The sequence below is a fragment of the Megascapheus bottae genome, chromosome 7 (assembly GCF_031878675.1).
Source record: "Megascapheus bottae isolate mThoBot1 chromosome 7, mThoBot2.hap1, whole genome shotgun sequence".
Taxonomy (NCBI): domain Eukaryota; kingdom Metazoa; phylum Chordata; class Mammalia; order Rodentia; family Geomyidae; genus Megascapheus; species Megascapheus bottae.
Genome location: NC_143515.1, coordinates 35,965,554 through 35,989,829, shown reverse-complemented (window position 1 = coordinate 35,989,829; position 24,276 = coordinate 35,965,554). Strand labels below are relative to the sequence as shown.

The 24,276-nt window shown below is 38.6% G+C and overlaps 1 protein-coding gene across 1 annotated transcript; it reads right to left on the bottom strand.

The window, feature by feature from the left end:
• Positions 1-262: 262 nt before the first annotated feature.
• Nfu1 (NFU1 iron-sulfur cluster scaffold) lies at positions 263-23,792 on the bottom strand. The gene is made up of 8 exons (XM_090336763.1): positions 23,689-23,792; positions 20,007-20,107; positions 16,332-16,467; positions 12,680-12,746; positions 9,627-9,741; positions 7,857-7,917; positions 3,600-3,774; positions 263-449 (listed from the first exon to the last, which is right to left on the bottom strand). Exons 1-8 carry the CDS (start codon positions 23,754-23,756, stop codon positions 405-407), a joined length of 768 nt encoding a protein of 255 aa, XP_090192889.1. The 5' UTR covers positions 23,757-23,792; the 3' UTR covers positions 263-404.
• Positions 23,793-24,276: the final 484 nt, after the last annotated feature.

The window sequence follows — 24,276 nt, the reverse complement described above, 5'->3', positions numbered from 1 at the left end:
GGTGTTGTTTTAGAATAAATAAACTTGTGGCAGACAGCTCACAAAAAAAGAATTCTCCCTATTTATTTCTGTATAAAAACAGCAAATAAATTCGGTGGGAGGAAATGTATTTTTAAACTGCTCCCCATACTATGCAAAGAAGGCATCATGAGAAATGATGAACAAAAATAAAAATGTCCCTGGAAAAAATCCACATGTACAGATGACTCAGGAGGTTATAAATAACTCATGTGATAAAGCAAAATGTAATATTTATATAACATTCTCTGAGGATAGGACATATTTTATTAATCCTCAAGTTCCTTAGCATGTCTTTTTGTTTTTATTAACCTTAACATATTATTAATAAAAGCCTGTTATTTACTATCAATAAATTCAACTGCTGTGTCGCCAAAAAATCCAGATTAAGACGAGTTTGCTTCTTTTTCATTGGACTCATCATCCATTACCTAAAGTAATAAAGAGAATTTAAGAATTAAGACAAATATTGGAAAGCCTTAATATTAGTTACTTACCTGAAGAAGTTACAACAATGCAGAGCAGTCCAATAAAAATCCTCTATCAAGAGTTCCCAAGTTATCTTGTAATTTGCGATCATAACCTGGTATCCTAAGAAACTAAAAGCAAATCAAATGTATAGAGGACTGGTCTCTTTTCTGTGCCTCAAAAGAGGCTTCCAGTAGCAGAGTCCCAAGTCTCAGCTGGGTAAAGTCATAAAACAGAAGTGTATAGTCATAAAACAGAAGTGTGTAACTTTGTATATTTTTGTTCCTAAAGCAATTCATTATATTCTAGTATATACTACTTGAGTATCTTCTGTACAGCTAAGCTAAACTATTGCTGTAAAATTACCTACTACAAAAAAAGTCTCTTAAAAAAAAGGAAGTTGGGGGGCCGGGAGTTTGGCCTAGTGGTAGAGTGCTTGCCTAGCATACACGAAGACCCTGGGTTCAATTCCTCAGTACCACATACATAGAAAAAGTCAGAAATGATGCTATGGCTCAAGTGGCAGAGTGCTAGCCTTGAGGAAAAAAACCCAAAGACAGTGCTCAGGCCCTGAGTTCAAGCCCCAGGACTGGCAAAAAAAAAAAAAAAAAAAAAAAAGGAAGTTGGGCCCAGTGTCTCACACCTGTAATCCTAGCTACTCAGGAGGCTGAGATTTGAGGATCAAGGTTCAAAGCCAGCCCTGGCACAAAAGAATCTGAGACTTTTATCTCCAATTAACCTCTAGAAAACAGGAAGTGGGGCTTGGCTCAAGGGTAGCCTTGAGCTGAAGAGCCCAGGGGCAGTGCCCAGGCAGAGTTCAAACACCATGACCCACAAAAAAAAAAGAAAAGAAAAACCCAGAATACTACACTATCAACTACTTACTTTGGTATTAAGTAAAAAATAACTGACTCTTAAATGTGTGAAGATTCGAGGAAAAAAAATACTAATGAATACCTAAAGAAAAAAATGAAAAGGTTAATTTTTCCATAAGTGAGAGTATTATCCAGAGAAGAAAGAGCAATACCTCGGGAAATAAGAAAAGTTATATAAGGATCCAGCAACTGTGATGGAGGAAGGGAAACGGATTGAAATACAGAGTTAACATGTATGGAGATATAACAATGAAATCCCTCCACCCCCATGTAAGTGATATAACTCAATTTAAAAAATTATATAAATCATTTGAATGCGTTTTCTCCTTACCATATTTATTACATTTAAGTGGCAATTTATGTTTATAATCAGTTAACAAGTTAAAATCAAGATGTATCATTCCCTCTGAACAAGTGAATAAAAATGTTTCATTTTTGTTAATCTATGGACCTATCAATGAGAACATTTGTTTTTTATTTTTATTTGCCATTCCTGGGCTTTGAACTCAGGGCCTGAGCACTGTCCTTGGGCTTTCTCAAGGTTAGAGCTCTACTACTTAAGCCACAGCACCACTTCAGGCTTTTTTCTATGTATATGGTACCAAGGAATCGAACCAAGGTCTTCATGCATGCTAGGCAAGCACTCAACTACTAGGCCAAACTCCTGGCCTGAGAATAGTTCTTTAAAAGATCCCTATAATGAATGAAACAAAAAATATGTTAAAAAAAAAAAAACAGCTGTCTAGATAAGTCACACAAGAGAGCACAGAAGTCCCAGCCACTTGGAGGCTGAGACAGGGAATCATTTTGAGCCCAGGAGTTCTGGATCAGCAACAACAACAACAACAAGCCAATGAATATTAACCAAATTCTACATGAATTTGTTTCTGCTGAGATAATCAATGAAAAAAAAAGAATTCTCTTATAGTTTTTCTTCTAGATTGAATATAAGTGAACATTTTACTTTCAAGGAATATTTTATAGCCAATCTAATCAATATCTGACTAAAGAAATTATAAATCAACTCCTGTTTTAAGCAAAATTATTCCTAAATTTGGAATAAGATTCTGATATTCTTTTCTTTTTTTTGTACTTATACTGGGGTTTGAATTCCTTGTGCTCACTTGGGTTTTTTTGCTCAAAGCTGATACTCTGCAAGTTGAGCCACATCTCCACTTCTAGTTTTTGCTGGTTAATTGAAGAAGACAAGTGTCACACAGACTTTTCTGCCATAGGTTACTTCAAACTGTGACCTTCAGATCTCAAGCTTCCTTAGTAGTTACATATACAGGTGGGAGCCAAAAGCACCAGCTTCAGATACTCATTTCATACAAATATGTAAAGGATATTTGTAAGACAAGACAAATTTTGCAGAGAAATACAAAGATCTAGATATGATTTCTTGTTTTTCAAAGGGTTAGACCTGAGCACCACTGACATAGACACACAAAATGAAATTTTGGATTAGAGATTCATCTTAAATGGAAGACTGATAATTTCAGAGACAGGTTAGTGTAAATGGGGCCAAAAGGACAGATTTTAATACTATTAAGTCAGAGAGAATTGGTTCTCAGAGGAGGTGGGAAGAGATGGCCTCTTCTAAGGACACAGATTATTGAAGTGTTTTCTTGGGTTTCTAATCTCTACATAATCTTCCCTTCCTTGACAACTTCTCTCCAGAAGGCCAAGCTTGTTGGCTGAGAATCACTGCCACGACAGACTAAGAAAGTGCTGTTATAGGGTTGAGGTCCTCAGCTCTAGTTAGTTAAAACAAGAAAGGCTGGGGATATGGCATATATAGCATCTATGAGGCCCAATGTAAGAGCTTGAAAAAGAGAGACAGAGATAGACCACAGAGAGAATAATGTGGAGAAATGAGCTCATTCACTTTTAAAGATTTCTAAAATCTATCTCTAAAACGGGATGTTTTGAATACCCTTTCATAACTTTTCTGCTGCAATTGAAACCGCAGTGTCTCTGAATCTCAGTTACGGTATGTAAAAAGCAAGGATGACTTAGTTAATATATCATGTTACTAGGAAATTAAATGCAGTAGTATGTGTAAAAATGCCTGGCACATATATAGTGTGGCCTCTAAAAACTAAAGTTAGTTAAAAAGTAAGGAGGCACCAAGTGTGATAAAAAAAAAAAAAAACCCTGCAACACAAAGCTCTTGGTGAAAAAGTCAGGTCAGATTTTTTTTTCATATTTACACAAGCTTTTATAATATTGGCATACCTGTTCTACACCTTCTACTTCTGGAATATAAAACTGTAGCATGTTCTGAATCCCATTTTTCAAAGTAATGATTGAACTAGGGCAGCTGGTACAAGAACCTTGAAGTTTCAGCTGTACGATGCCATCTTCAAAGCCTTTATAAATTACATCTCCTCCATCTTCCTGCACCGTCGGTCTAGGGCCACAGAGTATTTGTCACACATTTAAAATGACAGAAGTTTTCACTGAAGAAACTTTAATGCAGTACAGAGTTTGGGGTTTTTCTTTTTCCTTTGTCAATGCTATTGTGGCCTCTAGCTTATCAGGGAAGTACTGTACCAACTGGGTCACACCCTCAACTCTTCACTTAGTTTTTAGGTAAGGACTTTTATTTGGCCAGTCCTGGAGCTTGAACTCAGGGCCTCATTGCTGTCCCTGAGCCTCTTTGTACTCAAGGCTACCACTCTACCACTAGAACCACAGCACCACTTCCGGCTTTTTTCTGAGTAGTTTATTAGAGATAAGAGTCTCATGGACTTTCCTGCCTAGACAGGCTTTGAACCAAGATCCTCAGCTTTAGCTGAGTAAATAGGATTACTGATGAGCCACCAGCAGCAGGTGGGTTCTACTTTTTTACACCTTGATCCTACACCTCCTCATAGGGCTTATGCTGTGTCTCACCATTATACATTTCCCCATCTTTTTACTCCCACCCATGTAAGGTGATTTAAAGTGCATTCTCATAAATAGCAACTCACGTTTTTTTACATTTAGTCTTACAATCTTATTTTTTGTTGACAACCAATATACAGTTAAATGCAACTATCAAGATATCTGGGGTTATATTACCATCTTGTCATCTATTTTGTCTTTATTATTTTGGATCAATCAAGTATTTTTTAGTATTTAATTTATCCCCTCTACATGATTTTAATTCTAGGCATCTTTCTTTCTTTCTTTCTGTCTTTCTTTCTTTCTTTTTTTTTTTTGTGGGTCATAGGGCTTGAACTCAGCCTGGGCGCTGTCCCTGATCTCTTCAGCTCAAGGCTACCACCCTACCCCTGGGCCTGGGTATAGTCCCAGAGCTCTACAGCCCAAGGCTACCACCCTACCCTTGAACCAAACCCCATTTCCCCTTTGGAGGTTAATTGGAGATAAGAGTCTCAAGTCCTTTTGTGCCTGGGCTGGCTTTGAACCTTAATCTTCAGATCTCAGCCTCCTGAGTAGCTAAAATTCTAGGCATATTTCAAACCCTAAAGGACACTATTAGATCTTTTCTGTCATATATTATGTCTCTCGTGTTTTTTCCCTGAATTTCCTATTCTTCTCTGTGTATTTCAACCTATATATTTTCTTTTTCTTGGGGGGAGAGGGGTCATGGGACTCTCTGAGCTCTTCAGCTCACCCTACCCTTGAGCCACAGCCCCACGTCCTATTTTTCTAGTGATTAATTGGAGATAAGAGTCTCCCAGGCTCAGTATTGCCCGTATCGCCCGAGCTAGCTTTGAAGCGAGATCCTCAGCTAGGGTTACAGGTGTGAGCTTCAACATATATTAAGCTATACTCTGGTATACAAATCCACTCCTCAGCTCTGTCTAATTTGATGTGAAAACAATTAAATGAGTCCTTAAATTCAGTTACTATATTTCTAGCTCAAAAAGTATTACTTCTTTTCTTATAGATTCCAGTTCTCCGATGAAATCCTTCATCTTTTCATCTATTTTCTTGAATATTTTAGTCAGTTACCTTAAAGATCTGTGTGATAGTTATAGTACACAGGTTATCTATGGATTGATTTTATTTTCTTTTATTCTAATTTCAAGATATGACATACTCTTTGACTAAATAATGAACATTTTATGCAAAATGAAAGTGATCAGTATTATATCAGATAGGATTTTTCCTATCTTCTAGCAACAGATTAACCTGTCCTATTTTATTTTATTTTATTTATTTTTTGCAGTACTGGAGTATGAATTCAGGTTCCCATTTACTAGGCAGGTATTTTACCACTAAGCCACTTCTCTGTTCTTTTTGTTGTTGCTGGTTTTGGATTGATTAAATTTGAGAAAGGGTCTCACTTCATTCCAGGTACCTGCCTAGTCCATGATCCACCTATTTTAGGATTCTCATAATAGCTGCAATGACAGCCACAAATGACCTTTACCTAGCTTCTTCCACTGAGATAAAGTCTGGTGAACTTTGTTTAAGCTACCCAGGCCCACCAATCCTCACAGTCTCAATTTCCTACAAAGGTAAAAAGATAAGTACACACCATGCAGCTCTGAGTTGGGAAGAGTACTGTTTGAGCTGGTTTTGAACTTTGAACCTCTTGTTTTTAGCCTTCTAAGCAGCTAAGATTATAGGCATAAGCCACTGGCACCCAACACAATCTACTCTTGAATTAAGTTGCTTTATAAATTATTTCTAGTCTATTCCATTTCAAGGGTACAACCAAGACTCTACATGTTTCTTGAGGTCCAACGTCCTTAACACAGCTAAAACTCCAATTTTTGTCTCTAGCATAATAGAACTATCAAAACTGCGCTTAGCTTTCCAGTTGTTGCTTGTTTGACTTAATCTCTTCCCCAAGTAGCTAAGAATAAGTAAATATCTTCCCTTAAGTAAAAATCTGAGGGGTAGGTTTACGTTCCTTTCTTTTAATTCTTTTTATTCATAAAATTAAATGCATATTTATCATACACAACATGATATTTTACAATAAATACACTCTGGAACGGCTACATGAATCAAGAGCCTACAATGTGTCTTCATTAGATTCAACCTCTATATCATTCTCTCTTATCTCCCTCTCTCCTATTACCATGTTTTGTGATGAAAACAAAAAAACATACTCTTGGTGAATTTACAAGAATATAATACATTTTTAGTAACTATATAAGTTTACCTTCTTAATTTCCCTGCTCTCTGGGATCTTAGTCTTATTAACCAAGACTGCACTAGTAACCCAGAATCTAATTTTTTTCCCATCTAAACAAATTTTCAGAAAGCTTAATAGTTTATTTGATTCTTAGCTGCTATCCTCTATCCAACTCTTTATATGCTAGCATTATGCCAACAATCAGCAAATGCTGAAGGAAAATTGTATTGGACTTCCCTTCTCATCACATCTTTGTAAGTCAACCCTACGTGGCTTTGACAGTTTATCTGAAGCCTTTAAACAATTTTTCTGAGAAAGTATGGACTACTGGTCTACTGTGAGCAAAAATGTAAACCTAATATTCTTTACTTGCTGAAATTTAACTCTTTATATAGGCAATTCCCTGAAATGAAGGTACTCTTCACAATTTTCTCCAAACTAAAACATTTTATTTTCTAAGAAAAAATTAAAGCCTTTTTCACTGTCTAAAAAATTTAGTACTGCCAGGCACCAGTGACTCATGCCTAGCTATTCGGAAGGTTGAGAACTATAGGATCAAAATTAGAAGCTGGGGACCGGGAGTTTGGCCTAGTGGTTTAAGTGCTTGCCTAGCATGCATGAAGACCCGGGTTCGATTCCTCGGTACCACATACATAGATAAAAGCCAGAAGTGGTGCTGAGGCTCAAGTGGTAGAGCTCTAGCCTTGAGAAAGTCCAAGGACAGTGCTCAGGCCCTGAGCTCAAGCCCAGGACTGGCAAAAAAAAAAAAAAAAATTAGAAGCTGGCCCAAATAGAAGTTTTCTAGATACCAAACAACCAGCAAAAAGTAGGGATGGAAGCACAGTTCAAGTGATAGGATGTTAGCTGAGGAAGTGCTAGCTTCCCTAATACTGCCAATATAGCAATGCCAAATCAATACCGTGATGGAAATGATTCCTGACTATGCTTAAATTAATAAGGTATTTTAATTGTTTTGTTTTGTCTTGTTCAGAGCTAGGAACTGAACATCAGTGTTCTATCACTGAGCTTTACCACAGACCTATTAGCCTTTTTTCCCCCCTCTGTGGTGGTGGCAATGAATTCTGGGCCTTAGGCACGTACTCTACCATAGGACTAGATCCCAGCCCCATCTTTGTGAATGATTTCAGGGGTTTGAACCCAAGCTTTGGCTTGCTAGGCAGGTATTCTATCACTCAGGCCATACCTCTAGTAGGTGTATTATATTTTTGGATGAATACAGAAAAGATATATACTTTAAGTTCAGTTTTTATAGTTATTGTAGCTTATATTAATTTGGGCTTATTTCGGCGCTCTACTATTCATGATCAAGTGAGAACACATTGCTATAATGAAAACTGCCTATGCAGCATCTGATTTGAGAGTGAGAGAATACATACCGTATTCTAGTATCTAACAATTCCTTAATCATTGCCACAACTTCATCATCTTCTTCAGAACCTAGAAATAATCATAAATTAATAAAACAATAGTAGAGATGTTGTATTCATGCAAGTACTAAAACAGGATGATTAACTTTATGACTAGTTAAAAACATAAAATCGGGGCCGGGAGTTTGGCCTAGTGGTAGAGTGCTTGCCTAGCATGCACAAAGACCCGGGTTCGATTCCTTGGTACCACAAACATAGAAAAAAAGCTGGAAGTGGTGCTGAGGCTCAAGTGGTAGAGCTCTAACCTTGAGAAAGTCCAAGGACAGTGCTCAGGCCCTGAGCTCAAGGCCAGGACTGGCAAAAAAAAAAAATCATGGGGCCAAGAGATTGGCCTAGTGGTATAGTACTTGCCTAGCATGCACAAAGCTCTGGGTTCAATTCCTTGGTACTGCATACACAGAAAAAAGCCAGAAGTAGTGCTATTGCTCAAGTAATAGAGTGTTAGCCCTGAGAAAGCCCAAGGACAGTGCCCAGACCCTGAGTTAAAGCCCCAGTACTGGCAAAAAAAAAGAAAAAAAAAACATAAAAAATCAAACATGGAAGTTGGAAATGTGACATAGTTGATTTCCTAAAGAAAACTGAAGAAATACTAATCCACTGAACATTCAGTAATGAAGTTGAGCATATTTAAATACTTTCATCTTTTATTTAATTTTACTGTCAGGGTGATGTACAGAGGAGTTTCAGTTATGTAGGTAAGGTGGAGAGTACATTACTTGTTGGACATTGTTACCCTTCCCATGTTTTTCTCCCACTTTTCCTACCCCTACCCCCTTTAATACTTTAATTATCATGTCAGAACTTGAGAATGCTAGCACGTCTGTAAACTTTGCTCATGATTCCAAGCTAATCTTGACAGACAAATCTTAGTTACACAGCAAGTCTGAGGACAACCTGAGCCGTACAGTGAAACCCTGTCTCAAAAACAAAAAGAACAAAAGGAGTTAGGGGTGTGACTCAGTAGTAAAGTACAAACTGAGCTTGCATGATCCCTGGTTACCAGGACCCAAAGAGAGAGAGAAGAGAAGGGAAGGGAAGCAGGAAGCATAACAGCAGAAGAAAAGAGACACTAAGTAACGACAAAGAAAACTGAAACTTAGCATAGTGCTGGTGTCTCCCACCTGTAATCCTAGCCACTCAAGAGACTGAGATTTGAGGATAAGGTTCAAAGCCAGCCCAGACAGGAAAGTCCATGAACACCAAAAAGGTGGAAATGCAGCTGTTGCTCAAGTGGTACAGTAATAGTGTTTAGTATAAAAAATACCTCAGGGACAATGTCCAGGCCTGAAATTGAAGTCCGCCCTAGGACACATGGGAAAACACACACACATTTGTCCCTTCTGGAGTTAGCACCATAGCCAAACACATCCAAATGATAAAAACATGTATTCCTGGGGCCAGGAGTTTGGCCTAATGGTAGAGTGCTTACCTAGCATGCATGAAGACCTGGGTTCAATTCCTCAGTACCACATACATAGAAAAAAAGCCAGAAGTGGTTCTGAGGCTGAAGTAGCAGAGCTCCAGCCTTGAGAAAGTCCAAGGACAGTGCTCAGGCCCTGAGTTCAAGCTCAGGACTGTCAAAAAAAAAAAAAAAAAACAGAACAAAACAACAACAACAAAAAACATGTATTCCTATCACTTCTGCAATCAAGACAAATGTGAACAAAGTAGAAAAGTCTCAAAAAAGATATATATTAATTGCACAGCACAACATGTTACCTGCTTCTCCTGCAGGTGTTTCCTCAGTAACCAGGGGTAAGCCAGATGCAAAGAAGTCCATAATTGTTGCATAAATATCTGGTTTCAATAAATTCCAATCTATTTCTTCATTTTCCTACAAACATGCAAAGGAAAGTGTTGTATTTCAAGTCCAGGGCAAAGACAAATTCGGACTACTACTATGAACTTTCCAAGCACATTTGCTATAGAGACTTTACAATGGTATCCATTTCTACAAAGGATATCTCACTTTCTCTTTAAGAGTCACATTTAGAGTTCAGAAGACACAATGAAACATTCTGCTATTTATTCACTCATCAAACTTATTAAGTGTGTTGTATATACCATGCTCTATATGGCAAGAATTATTAAGATATTAAAAGATATCTTATGATGCAGAGAATTAAAATATTGAACAGTTTCCCTGTCTATAAGACAGAGATAAAGAGATTCTCATTCTCTTACCAAAAATAGGTTAGAACTACTTAAGCAAATACATAGGCCACAGATATTCAAAAGTTCAATTTATAATATATTTCACAAAAATGTTGAAAAAATTCAAAGATGCTGTGGCATAATGGTCACCCTGCTAGAGAACAGATTCTATAAAACTGTGTGATCTGTATCTTTAGACAACTGTTTTTTTTTCCATAAAGAAAAAGATCATGGAAGTGGTGCTATAGCTCAAGTGGTAGAGCACTTCCCTTGAGCTGAAATGCTCAGGGACAGCACCCAGACCATGAGTTCAAGCCCCAGGACTGACCACAAAAAAAAAAAAAAAAAAGGTCATTAGTAAATACCTAAACAGTACCAATATCTTAAAAATGACAAAACAACATTTTGTCCTTTTTGCAGCTTACTAGCCAAGGATTGAATCCAGGGCCTCCTACTTGCTCAGCTAGCTCTGCCACACTATCTTCACCTCCAAGCTCAGGTTCTCACTGGTTACTTTGATGCCTCATGGACTTTTCTGCCTCAGAAGCCTTCTGTGTAGCCAGGATTACAAGTGTGAGCCCCAGCACGTGTATTATTTCTTTATTTTACTTTTTAAGGAAACTTCTTTATGAGAAAATACAAATATAGGGCCGGGAGTTTGGCCTAGTGGTTGAGTGCTTGCCTAGCAGGCAGGAAGACCTGGGTTCAGTTCCTTGGTACCACATACAAGAAAAAAGCTGTAAGTGGTGTTGTGGTTCAAGGGTAGAGTGCTAGCCTTGAGAAAGCCCAAGGACAGTGCTCAGGCCCTGAGGTCAAGCCCCACGATTGGAAAAAAAAAATACAAATATAGTCAAGATTTAGGATGCTATGAGCTAGAATCTATACTTAGAATAATATTCCAAATTGACTCAATATGGATAAAGGGATTATTTTTTCATGAATTTAGAACCAAGCCATAAACAAAAAATTTAAGAAGTGAGCACTGCTATGCACACAGCTTGAAACCAGTAATATGTCTAGTGTTTAACAAAAGAAACGTATATCAAACTCAGGGCCTCATGCTTGCTAGGCTAACATGTTAGCACTTACCATGCCCCAGCTTGATTTTTCACTGGTTATTTTTAGGATAGAATCTTAGTTTCTGCCCAAGCACAGGCCTGAGCCATAATGTGCTGATCTTTAGCTTTTTTTTTTTTTTTTGCAGGTCATGGGGCTTGAACTTGGTCTGGGAGCTGTCTCTGAGGTCTTCAGCTCAAGGCTACCACCCTACCCCTGGGCCTGGGTACTGTCACTGAGCTATTTGGCCCAAGGCTACCACCCTATCCTTGAGCCAAGCCCCACTTCCCCTTTTCTAGAGGTTAATTGGAGATAACAGTGCTCAGGCTGGCTTTGAACCTTGAGCCTCAGATCTCAGCCCCCAGAGTAGCTAGGATTACCAGCGTGAATCACCTCACCCAGCTTAGACTTCTTATTGTCACCAGGATCACAGGCATATGCCACGGTGTCCAGCTACCCTCCATTGAGATAGAGAACATCATATTTTCTGCCCAGGCTGGACTAGAATTAAGATCCTCAGATCTCAGACTTGTTTTCTTTTGAGAAAGGGTTTGCTACATAGCCTAGGCTAGCCTCAAACTTGTGATGCTACTGCTTTCACCTTTCCATGCGCTGGTACTACAAGCCTGCAACATCATGCCCAGCACAGGTAATAGTTTAATGAATTCTTTGGAAACTGGAATAGAATTCTATCTCAACAAATAGAATTTGTCTGAATAAAGAGAGGGGGGAAGGAAGGAGGAGACAGAGAGAGAGAGAGAGAGAAAAAGAGAGAGAGACAGAGAGACAGAGAGAGACAGAGACAGAGACAGAGACAGAGACAGAGATTAGGTAGAACTCTAACCACCTGATAGTGCCAGTCAACCCACATCTGCTCATCATAGTCCTTCATTTGGGGAGAAGCACCAGAAGCCTACAATTTAATTTAGGAGATTCTATATCATTGTCTCCTTCTTCAAAAACTGACTACTATGTAACAGTCATTACTTTAGGAGACAACCTTTATCTTCATGGAGTTTTCATTCTAGTGAAGGAAAGAAAAGACAGGTAATAAAATAAAGAATATTAAGTGGTTAAGTGTGATGAAAACAAATTCACTCTAAGAAGTATTGTTTTGTGATGGCAGAGAAAGGGCTCTCTGAGAATTCAGAACAATGATAGTGTTAAACAATAAGCAAAGGCACTTGAAATAACACTTGGAAGCTAAAGTCCAGTCCTGCCAAGGTTGAGTGTTGTCTCACTGTTGGCTAGTCATATAATCTTGAACACAGTATGTGACTTCCTATGGCTCAAGGATTTTTTTTTTCTGAAAAAATGAAGCATTCAGACTGTAGTTAGATCTGTACTCTAATTTCAGCTTAAAATTTTTCTTAAATGATTAGCTTGAGAAAAGTAAGACTTTGATAAACAATCTGAAATTTTAAAAATTAGTATGTGTTAAAGATACTAGGAATGGAAATTCCATACTAGGCACAGTGGTGAAAAACAAAGAACGAAGATTCTTAGAAGGAGCACTGGAATACAAAGACTTCAAGCCTTATTTTCTGTAATTCTCTATATACCTTTGTGACAGTGATGAAATCTGGTCCAAAGAAGACACTTTTTACTCCTTCAATTCTAAACAATTGCCTGTGAATGAGGAAAATAATAATACAATAAAAATCTTTTATTATGAAAAAAGTCAAATGTACAGAAAAGTAGCAATAAAAGTAAAAAAAAACAAAAAACCCTCCTCATGGACCCATCACCAGCTAAAAGAATTATCCACTCATGACCGTAGTTTCATGTTCTTATCCATCAATTCATCAATTCCACTTCTAGGTATTTACTCAAGAGAAATGAAAATATATGCTCCAGTTTTCCTTTTAATAGCTCCCCCAAACTCTGAAAATGTCCATCACTAGTGAATGACTCAAACGACTATGGTACACACAAAAAACAATGCAGTAGGACTTGATAATAAAGAGGGATGAATTGCTTAGATGCAAACACAAGGATGACTGTCAAAAGCCTTTCTGAAATAAGACAAAAAAACTATGTATTTATTCACTTAATCAATTATTCATTCATCCAGCAAATATTTGGACATTTCTGAATACCAAGCTGTGTCTGAAGCACTAGCAAGACAATAATAGGGAGACAGATAGCCCTCTTTTCAGGAGCTTACATTCAGCTTACAGATCATTTGCTAATACAAAGTTAACACGAGTAGGTTTGTTTGATGAAACATAATAAATTTTGTGAATCCAAGAAACAGAATTTTTTTATTTTCTTTTTTTTTGTGATGCTAGGATTGAACCCAGAGCTCAGTACATGTTAGACAAGGGTTCTGAGTTATATGCCCAGTGCTTTGCTTTTTTTTTTTTTTTTTTTTTTGCCAGTACTGGGGATTGAACTCAGGGCCTGGGCACTGTCCTTTGGGCTTTCTCAAGGCTAGTGCTCCACCCCTTAAGCCATAGCACCAATTCTGTTAATCAGTTTGGTGTATACTTCTCCAGTGATATTTTCTTCAAGGCATCTTTTATTTGTGCTGGTTTTATGGGACATTAGATAGACAGATATATAGATAGTTTTTTTTTCACTGTATACTCTTCTGCAACTCACTATTTTTTATTTATTTATTTGTTTGTTTGTTTGTTTATTGTGGGTCATGTGGCTTGAACTCAGCCTGGATGCTGTCCCTGAGCTCTTCAATCCAAAGCTACCATACTACCCTAGAGCCAAGTCCCACTCCCCATTTTCTAGAGGTTAATTGGAGATAAGAGTCTCAGGTCCTTTTGTGCCAGGACTGGATTTGAACCTTGATCCTCAGATCTTAGCCTCCTAAGTAGCTAGGATTACAAGTGTGACCCACTGCGCTCGGCTGCAACTCACTTTTTTGCCTCACCAATATGTGTGTCTTAAGGGTCATTTTTGACAGCACATATGGATCTTTTATCTTTTTTTGCACTATGAACAAAGTCTACCTGAATTCTCCTATTGATAAATACTCAGGTTGTTTCCAACTGGTTACCATTACCAACTATGTTACAATAAACTTCCCTGCATATACCATGTGTACATGTGTGACTATTTTGTAAGACAGTGTTTCTAAACTCCAGCATACAATTGTGAAATCAATAACGCAGTCACTGAAATATTTATTTTATTTAAAATAATAACTAATAAAAATAAGATTAACATTATAACAAAAACAGAAAATATAAAAATTTATTTGACCAGGCATCAGTGGCTTATGCCTAAAATCCTAGCAACTCAGAAGGCTGAGACTTGAGGATCATGGTTCAAAGCCAGCCTGGGCAGGAAAGTCCAGGAGTCTTTTATCTCCAAATAACCACCAGAAAGCTGGGGGTGGTGCTGTGACTCAAAGTGGTAGAGCACTAGCCCTGAGCAAAAGAGCTCAAAGATAGCAGCCAAGGCACTGAGTACAAGCCATATGACTGACAAAAAAATAAAAATAAAAAGAAGAAAATAAATGCATTTTCTCTTCTAAGAAAGGGTAAAAATGATCCCATCAAACATGTGTTCCACATATACATATTTCATTACCACATAAAACTTTTTTTTTTTTTTTTGCCAGTCCTGGGCTTGAGCTCAGGGCCTGAGCACTATCCTTGGTCTTTCTCAAGGCTAGAGCTCTACCTCTTGAGCCTCAGCACCACTTCCGGCTTTTTTCTATGTATGTGGTACCGAGGAATCGAACCTGGGTCTTTGTGCATTCTAGGCAAGCACTCTACCACTAGGCCAAATTTCCAGCCCCCACATAAAACATTTTTTACTATAGTTGGTATCAATACAGTTAGTATCAAAATAAATGCACTAAGATATATTCTAAGAAGTTTATGTTTAAGTCAAGGAAATATATTTAATAACTTGAATTTTTAATACCTATTTTTGAGCTTTGTCTCTAGTTTCTCTAAATGAGACATACAAAATTGCTATATAGAAATATGGATTAAAAAATAGTTATCTCAGGGCCAGGAGCATTGCCTCATGCTAGAGTGCTTGCCTAGCATGCATGAAGCCCTGGGTTCAATTCCTCCATACCACAAAGACAGAAAAAGCTAGAAGTGGTGTGGGGCTCAAGTGGCAAAGCAGTAACCTTGAGCAAAACATGTCTAAGGACATTGCCCAGGCCCTGAGTGCAAGCCCCAGGACTGGCAAAAACAACAAAAACAGTTACCTCCAGCTAGGAATGTGGATTAGTGGGTGTAGAGTGCTTGCCTAGTATACACAAAGCCTTGGGCTCGATTCCTCAGTACCACAAAAACAGAAAAACACCAGAAGTGGTGCTATGACTCAAGTTGTAGAGTGCTAGTCTTGAGCAAAAGAAGCTCAGGGACAGTACCCAGGCAACTGAGTTCAAGACCAAGAGTTTTCCAAAAGGGAAAAAAAAAAGCTATCTCAATTTTATTTTCTCAATATTTTTAGCAATCAGTATTGGGATGCAGTTTCAAAATATTTCAACTGGGGTTGAGGCTGTAATTCAGTAGGAGAGTGTGTATGTTTAGCATACAACAGGTACAAAGTTCAATTTCTAGCACCAAAAAGAAAAACATATGGTTGATGTTGCTTGACTCTAATATTACTTTTGATAATTCCTGTGGCTACTGGCTCAACAGAGTTTGATTTTAACAATTTTATCATTTGTACTTTATTATTTTACTTGGCAATCCTATAAAGTAAAATGAGCAAAATTTCCTTGTTCTTAACAGATTTTTAAAGACAACATAAAATTTACAATAAACACATGAAAAGCAAGAGCTTAACCACTGAATTTTATCCCCAGCCCAGGAGAAAGTTTTCTAACATCAAATCTTATTGTTCTTTTCTTTTTGGGCCTGAACTCTGGGCTTGGGTGTTGTCCCTGAGCTCTTCACCTCTAGGCTAGCACTCTACCACTTCAGCCACGGTTCCACTTCCTGTTTTCTGGTAGTTAATTGAAGATAAGAGTCTCATGGACTTTTGTGCCCCAGCTGGCTTTGAACTTCCATAGGATCTCAGCCTTCTGAGTAGCTAGGATTATAGGCATGAGCCATCGGCACCAAGATTTAGCCTTATAGTTCTTTTATCTTTAAACAGAGAAAATAAAAGTATGTTATATACTGAAATCAATACAGTAACCATAAAAGTGCAAAGGTAAATAAGGCTGTCTGAACATCAGTATCAATTGCCTATGTTTCACAGTAAAAGTCAAAAGAAACAGTAATATACCTAGCCAGAGGGGAGCAAAATGCTGCAGCTGGTGAGGGAAAATCCATGGTCCTTGTCTCAAGAACTGGTTTTCCTGGTATAAACTTTAAGCTGTTGGGATTTGGGGTATCTTGTGTTTGAATAAACATGTTTCGCACTGAAAAAGAAAATGAAGAAAAAAAGGAGTTAAGTTTATAGACTACAAAGTACTCATTTTTTCAGAGCACTAAAAAAAAAAAGAACCCCATCAAGCTATACTGACATAATAAGCAGTTGTTAAAACAAGGAGATAAATCTAAATTTAAGATAGCTGCACAAAATTTTATATTAATATAATGCTTACTTAGAAAGTTATATTATTCATCAGATTTCAGCAATGCTTTACTCTTAAATAGGATATTACTTTTAAATAAGCTTATCACAATTCAGAAGTCTGTTTTTCAGCTAAGAATAATGGATATTATAGTAGTAATTATAGATTACCTTCACTACGATACTAATACAATGTGATATTCTCTTCTTTCCAAAGTGCTATTTTTAAAGACAATAAGCTCAACAATTTATAATAACAGTAAAAAACATTTGTTTATGATATGCCAAATAGAAAGTCAAGTGTTTAAAATGTATGCTTGCTTCATTTGGAATATTTCCCTATGTAATCAATTACACTTAAAACCAACTATTTCTTTCCACCATTATTTTGAAAAATAAAGTTGTTCAACTCAAAAAAAAAAAGAATGAATGTATGCCTTTAACAACCCTATTTAAAAAAAAAAAAAAGTTATTGTCCGGTGCCAATGGCTCACACCTGTAATCCTAGCTACTTAAGAGGTTGAGATCTGAGGATTACAATTCAAAGCCAGCCCAAGCACAAAAGTCCATGAGATTCTTATCTCCAATTAACTACCAGAAAACCAAAAGTGGCACTGTGGCTCAAGGGATAAATCACTAGACTCGAAAGAGCTCAGAGACAGCACCCAGGCCCAGAGTTCAAGCCCCAAAACAAACAACGACAAAAAGATTTTTTTTTTTTTTTTGGTTCTTAAAGTATTCTTTGTTAAGATGATTAAAAGTTGTAGAAACAACTTTATATTATAAAGGCACAGGGAGACAGTTCTAATAAAATATTCAAATTAAACAGTAACTTACAGTACAAGACAATTTTAATGCACATACAAACCTCAAATGTCTGATTCAAAAATATTTTACTGCATCTATTAATGAGCAATGATTAAAATATAAATTGCTGCTGTATAATAAATATCTGATAGTGAACATCTTGATAGCAAAGTGAACAAAATATTTATTGCTTTTCACATATATATTTTTTCCTGTAATTTCATAATTCCTATTTTTTACGTTCTTTCTTCAAATAATCACCACAAAACCAAAAGTGCCAATGTAGCTCAAAGTGGTAGAATGCCTGGGCCCTGAGTTCAAGCTCCACAACCGATTAAAAATGGTTATTATTGACCCAGGTACGGCAACACATACCTGTAATAGCAGTATTAAGGAAACTGAGGCAGAAAAATTATGAGCTCAAGTACAGCCTGGTCTACATACTGAAACCTGGGCAGGAGTCAGGGGAGAACTATTATTGCCTTATTGCAAATAAAGTAAATGAGCTTCAGAGATGTTAAGGAACTTGTCCAATATTACACTTCATAATCACATAAAATATATAAGTGAATATATAGGTAAATTATATTCTGAAATTTAAAAAGTATCTGTATAGACTTATTTCATGTTTTTCCCTAAGACTATGATTATTATATTTGGAATGAATTCATTAATGCAACAGAAAACAGTATCTTTAATTTACCACTCTGCTATTATGAAAACTTGCAGGACAAAAGAATAGTAGTGGAGTATTAATAGTTTTACGACAAATTAACACTGTGGTTAAACAAATCTTTATTAGTTATTAAATAAGCCTCAGAGACACTGTGCCTATTTTTGTTTTTATTTTATTACTAGTGCTAGGAATCAAATCCAAGGCTTTATGCATGGGGGGGGGCGTGTGTGTGTGTGTGTGTGTGTGTGTGTGTGTCAGTTTTAGGGCCTGAACTCAAGGCCTAGGCACTGTCCCCAGCTTTTTTTGAGCTATTTGCTCAAATAAAAGTGCCCTACCACTTCAGCCACAGCTCCACTTCTGGCTTTTGGGTGGTTAACTGGAGATTAGAGTCTCACAGACTTTCTTGCCCAGGCTGGCTTTGAAACTTGATGCTCAGATTTTAGCCTTCTGAGTAACTGGAATTACACATTCCCGAGCCACCAGGGCCCAGCTCCTATCCTATATTACTAGTGAGGAAATTAAAGCTCAAATTATTTAGAGTAAGTTAAATGGCCAGAAGTCAAGTCTGGACAATTTCCTGGTCTTGAATCTTAACCAGTGTGCACACTTGTCAGTGCTGATCAGTTAGTGCCAAGCACCAAAGGAAAATAGACTTAGGACTAGTCTTGTGGAACATCCACAAGTGACTGGTGGTGCTGAAAGTCGGTATCAATACTAAAATCAGCAGGTATCCAATATAAAGCCTGTGTATACTACCACAAATTTCAACCTTGCAAAATTTAAGTCCAATTGAAGTGGTCTGACTTGCTGAGTTCCTCAATATACACATCTAAACTTTTGTGCAAGGAGACAGGCAAGCATGCAGACAAGCATTCTCCTGCAGTATACATCAGAAGAACTATGCTACCCTTAGCCACTGCAACTACAACCACACTATGACCAAGGGAAGGTGATCTTAGCAGCAATAAAAAGGGAGACAAAGTGAATCCGTATGTTTATGGCCCATACCACATATAGGGAGGCATTTAAAGACAACCTCTTCCACAACCATGTTACAGTAGTTATTATTACATTATTTTAATCTGCTATTTTCATACCTATATCTAGTATTAAAGAAAATTGAAGAATATCCACAAATCTGTCAACAAATCTACAGTAATTCTGACAAAGAAAAGGATATTTAAAATCTGTGGCTCAAGTGGTACAGCATTACCCTTGAGAAAGCTTAAGGACAGTGCCCGGGCTGCTGGTATATTATATACATGTTTACTAGTTTATTTGAGATAGGAAAAGGAAGGGGGGAAAACAAGATGATTGGGAGGGGATGCCGGGAGGGAAGTGGGGACAAAAACATGAGAAGGGGTATCAATGTGTGAGAAGTAATACATCTACTACCTGCAAATGTAGCTGTAACCCTTCTATACATTACCCTGACAATAAAAAATAAAATAAATAAATCTGAGGATCTAGACAAATACCATAAATTCATTAATTATAGAATTATTCCTATCAGCCAGGTACCAGTGATTCACGCCTGCAGTCCTAGCTATTCAGGGGGCTGAGATCTGAGGACTGCAGTTCAAAGCCAGCTCGGGCACAAAAGTCCATGAGACTCTTATCTCCAAGAAACCACCAGAAAATTGGAAGTGGTGCTGTGGCTCAAGTGGTAGAGCTCTAGCCTTGAGCTGAAGAGTTCAGACAGCTACTAGGCCCAGAGTTCAAGCCCCACAACCAACCAAAAATGAGAGAGAGAGAGAGAGAGAGAGAGAGAGAGAGAGAAGTTCTAAGATTTCACAGGTTTATTGGATATAGCCTGTGCAAATAGTTACGATAAAATGTGCTGTTATAATTGAAAAATAAAACAAAAACACTATATTTTGCTCTAAGAGGTGAAACTTTACCTGTACGATACAAGGCTGGATGTGGTGGGAAAGGGGATCTTCGTACAAACTGATGCAGAGATTGTTTCTTGATAGCATATGGATTCATCATATGACATATTCTACATTTGAAAACAGATAATGACATCTTAGGAGATCTAATCATTTAAATTCAGTTTCTACTTTTCATTCATTAAAAAAGCCATGCAAATTTTAAAGACAATTAGCAATACAGTAAAAACGAATATAGCAAGGCACTGGTGGCTCATGTCTGTAATCCTAGCTATTCAGGAGGCTGAGATCTGAAGATCATGGTTTAAAGCCAGCCCAGGAAGAAAGTCTGGGAGACTCTTTTTTTTTTTTTTGCCAGTCCTGGGCTTGAACTCAGGGCCTGAGCACTGTCCTTGGACTTTCTCAAGGCTAGAGCTCTTCCACTTGAGCCTTAGCACCACCTCTGGCTTTTTTTTTTTCTATGTATGTGGTACTGAGGAATCGAACCCGGGTCCTCATGCATGCTAGGCAAGCACTTTAACCACTAGGCCAAACTCCCAGCCCCATGGGAGACTCTTTTCTCCAATTAATTACAGGAAAAACTGGAAGTGGTGGTATGGCTCAGATACTAGAGTGCCAGAAGTGGAAAAAGCTAAAAACAGCACCCAGGCTCTAGTTCATGCCCTAGTGCTGGCAGAAAGAGGGAGAGAAGGAGAGAGAAGGAAAGAGAGGGATGGGGGGAGAAGAGAGGGAGAGGGGGAGGGATAGAGACTTTGTTTTCAATAAAATTAGTACTTTAACAATACCAAAATTTCAAAAAACAGATAAATATCAAAAGGAGAGTCATACTCTCAACTAACAAGAGATATAACATAACATCCAGGTGAAGAAACAGAAATGCTTTTATATTAAGTGGCTAAAATCTGTAGCTTCAGATTTTTGGGGGGGGCAGTTCTGGGGTCTAAACTCAAGGCTTGGGCAACTGTCCTTAAACACTTTTTGCTCAAGGCTAGCGCTCTGCCACTTGAGCCACAGTGCCACTTTAGCTTTCTCTGTGCATGTGGTACCCAGGAATGGAACCCAGGGCTTAGTGCATGCCCAGCAAGCATTCTACCACTAGGCCAAGCTCCCTGTCCCCCAATTCAGAATCTTAACCACACATAATAGAAGTAACTCCAGAACAGAACACCAGACTTTTACTTCTTTAAGAACAACAACAACAAAAAGTAATAGAATAATATAGTTGAAAATTGACAGGGCTTGGAATTTGGCCTAGTGGTAGAGTGCTTGCCTGGTATGCACTAAGCCCTGAGTTTGATTCTTCTGTACCACATACACAGAAAAAAGCCAGACATGGTGCTGTGGCTCAAGTGGCAGAGCTCTAGTCTTGAGAAAGCAGAAAGACAGTGTTCAGGTCCTGAGCTTGGGCTCAGGACTGGGAAAAAAAAAAAAAGACAGGGAAAAAAGTATATACAATGAAAAGTGTTATTCATTTTATAGGTTGGGGGTGTAGCTGAGTAATAGAGCGCTTACTTAGCATGTACAAAACCTTGGATTAGATTCCTGGCTCCAGAGAGTCAAAAAAAAAAAAAAAGTGAAGGATAAACACTATTACCCAGAAAAATCTTAGATACTTTAAAGGCTGTAACTTTCTAATCACTGATACAATGTCATAAGTGGAAAATTTTATCTACACTAAACATATGACAATATTAGCTTTGTTATAAATATATATAAAACATAAATGAAATTTATGTTTAAGATTTGGGTCCTGTCCCAAAGATCCTTAGGAATATATAAATGTTCCAAAAACCAAAACCAGGATACCTCTGGTCCAAATGATACAAACAAGGGATAGTTACCTTGAATTTCAGTATTTCAAAATTTCTGACAGAAAGTTTACTAACCTCCTCCAAACTGCAAAGTAATCAATTTATATTTACTTTTTAGCAACACTACTGCAGTGGGATTTCCTGAATTAATCAGCTTTTGTTTTGCTTTGTTTTTGTCAGTCATGGGGTTTGAACTCAGAGCTTGGGTATTGTCCTTGAGTTCTTATGCTCAAGTCTAGCCCTCTATCACTTTGAGCTATAGCTCTACTTCCAGTTTTCTGGTGGTTAATTGGAGTTAAGAGTGTCATGAACTTTCCTGCCTAAGCTGATTTGAACCATGATCCCCAACCTCCTGAGCAGCTATGATTACTGGATGAACCACTACTGCCCAGCTAATTGGCTGTTGTTCATTAAAAGCAAGGGAGGAAAACACAAAATACTACTGTAGGATTCGAGATAAAAGTGACATAAATAAAATGTGAGACTAAGAACTACAATATAAGATACTGTAATACCCTGCTTAAAATACTGCTATCCATTACAACTAATATTTCATAGGAGAATTTTAAGCACAGGAGTCATTTTTGTGATCACATACCATTACTTCAAAATTTATTTTCCTCTGCTTTTCAACTAAAAAGTAACAACCAAGCTGTGTCACATTTCTTACAAAAACAAATTCTGCTAGTCATAAAGGAAAAAGTAGGCACCAAGTAAATGGGATACAAATGACCTAACACGTTCTCCCACTTTGGGTGATCTTTCAGTACCATTTGTGACTAAAGACTACTTTAGTGAGATGTTGTACGCTTGTAACTTACTGAATTTCTGTTCCTGGATAGTAGTAAGTGAACTGGCACTGAGGATTCAGAACAACATTGTGGGGAAACTCTAAATGCAGAATTAAGGAATCTGTGAAATCACTTGAAATTATCTGACTACCACAGCATCCAGGACTTGTCTTCTAACAGGACAGCAAACTTAGACTGTCTTCATTCCTCAGTACCGAGATACTAGCACTGGGGCCTCGGTTTCTCATTTCTACATTGAAGATTATACCCACAGCTACTGAAGCATAAAGCATAATATACACTGGGGGGCCTGTCTATAAATCTCCACAGGAAGGGCTTACTTAAGCATTGCTATGGCCGATGTGCCCAATAGGAAATGCACTTCAAGGAACACCATTAACATTAAGTTTTCTAATACTCAAACTCCCTGTTAGGCGTTTTCCTGAAGAAAAAAAACGAGGGTCTGATACTGTAATGTCGACAGACCCATATGGGAAAGCGAAGGAGGCATGGAGCAGAGGTGGGCCAGAGGGGGCTGCACCACCACTCGGTGGTGGCCAAATCGGGGGTGTGGATTTTCCCCGTGGTTCCACCACTCGGAGCTGTGTGACCTTGGACTTGTCTGGTCTCGTTCCTAGGCCCCAATACGACACTGATTTTTGTTTAAAGGCACCACTGCACGTGCTGACAAGGATGCCGCCTTTAAAGCCAGCCCGGGGCAGGGGGCGTGGCCTCGTGGTAGAGTGCTGGCCTAGCACGCACGAAGACCGGGGTTCCATTCCTCCGAACCACATGCACAAAAAAGGCCGGAAGTGGTGCTGAGGCTCAAGGGGTAGAGCGCTGGCACTTGACCAAAAGTGTCCAAGGACAGTGCTCAGGCCCTGAGTTAAGCCCCAGGACTGACACACACACACGCCACGGCCGAGCCACGGCCGCCTAAGGCTGCCCACCTCCGGGGGGGAAGCCGCGGGGGGAGGGGCGGACCTGGAGCTCCATCAAATGCACGACCCAACTCCTCTTGGGAAAGGGCGGCAAGACGGCGACCAGCGGCAACCCTATTCGGGGTCCCCGAAACGGGCCGTCACCTACCGCCAGTGTAGCCCCGCGGCAGAAGCCGCGGCTCTCCAGCCCCGGCAAGCGGCCACCGCCGCCATCATGTTAATCTGGGTGCGCAGTCGCAGACACAGACTGGTTGCCCCCGCGTCGCCACAGGCGTGCGCATGCGCGGAGAGGGCGGGACTAGGCGCGCCCTATAGGCGGCGGGCGGCGCTGCAGAGGAGGAACAAGGCGGGGCAGGGCGGGGAGGGGTGGAGAAATCTATGCTATAGTTAAGACGTGGAATCAACGCCGATGCCCCCCAGTGAGCATACATATGTGTATATATATATATATATATACTTATAACTGGAGAGTCTCATCTCCAATTAGCCACTAAAAATAAAAATTAAGTATCAAAGCATGAGGCACCAGCACCTGGCTCTTCTTTTTTGGATGGCAGTATGGGATTGAACGCGAGTCCTCCTGCTTGCTTGCTTGGTTTGCTTGCTCTGTTGGCATTCTACCACTTGAGCCACACCTTTAGTAGAACATTTTGCTTAATTGAATATTGAGTCTCTCAAACCTTTCAGCCCTAGCTGACTTCCAAATTAAACCAATGGTGCCTAAACCAATATTATA

Coding starts and splice junctions, on each gene's coding strand:
- Nfu1 (XM_090336763.1), bottom strand. CDS start 23,756: ATGATGGCGGCGGTGGCCGCTTGCCGGGGCTGGAGAGCCGCGGCTTCT. Junction 20,108..23,688: donor GCCGCGGGGCTACACTGGCG/GTAGGTGACGGC, acceptor TTTCAAATGTAG/AATATGTCATATGATGAATC. Junction 3,775..7,856: donor TTGTTAGATACTAGAATACG/GTATGTATTCTC, acceptor CTGTGGCCCTAG/ACCGACGGTGCAGGAAGATG.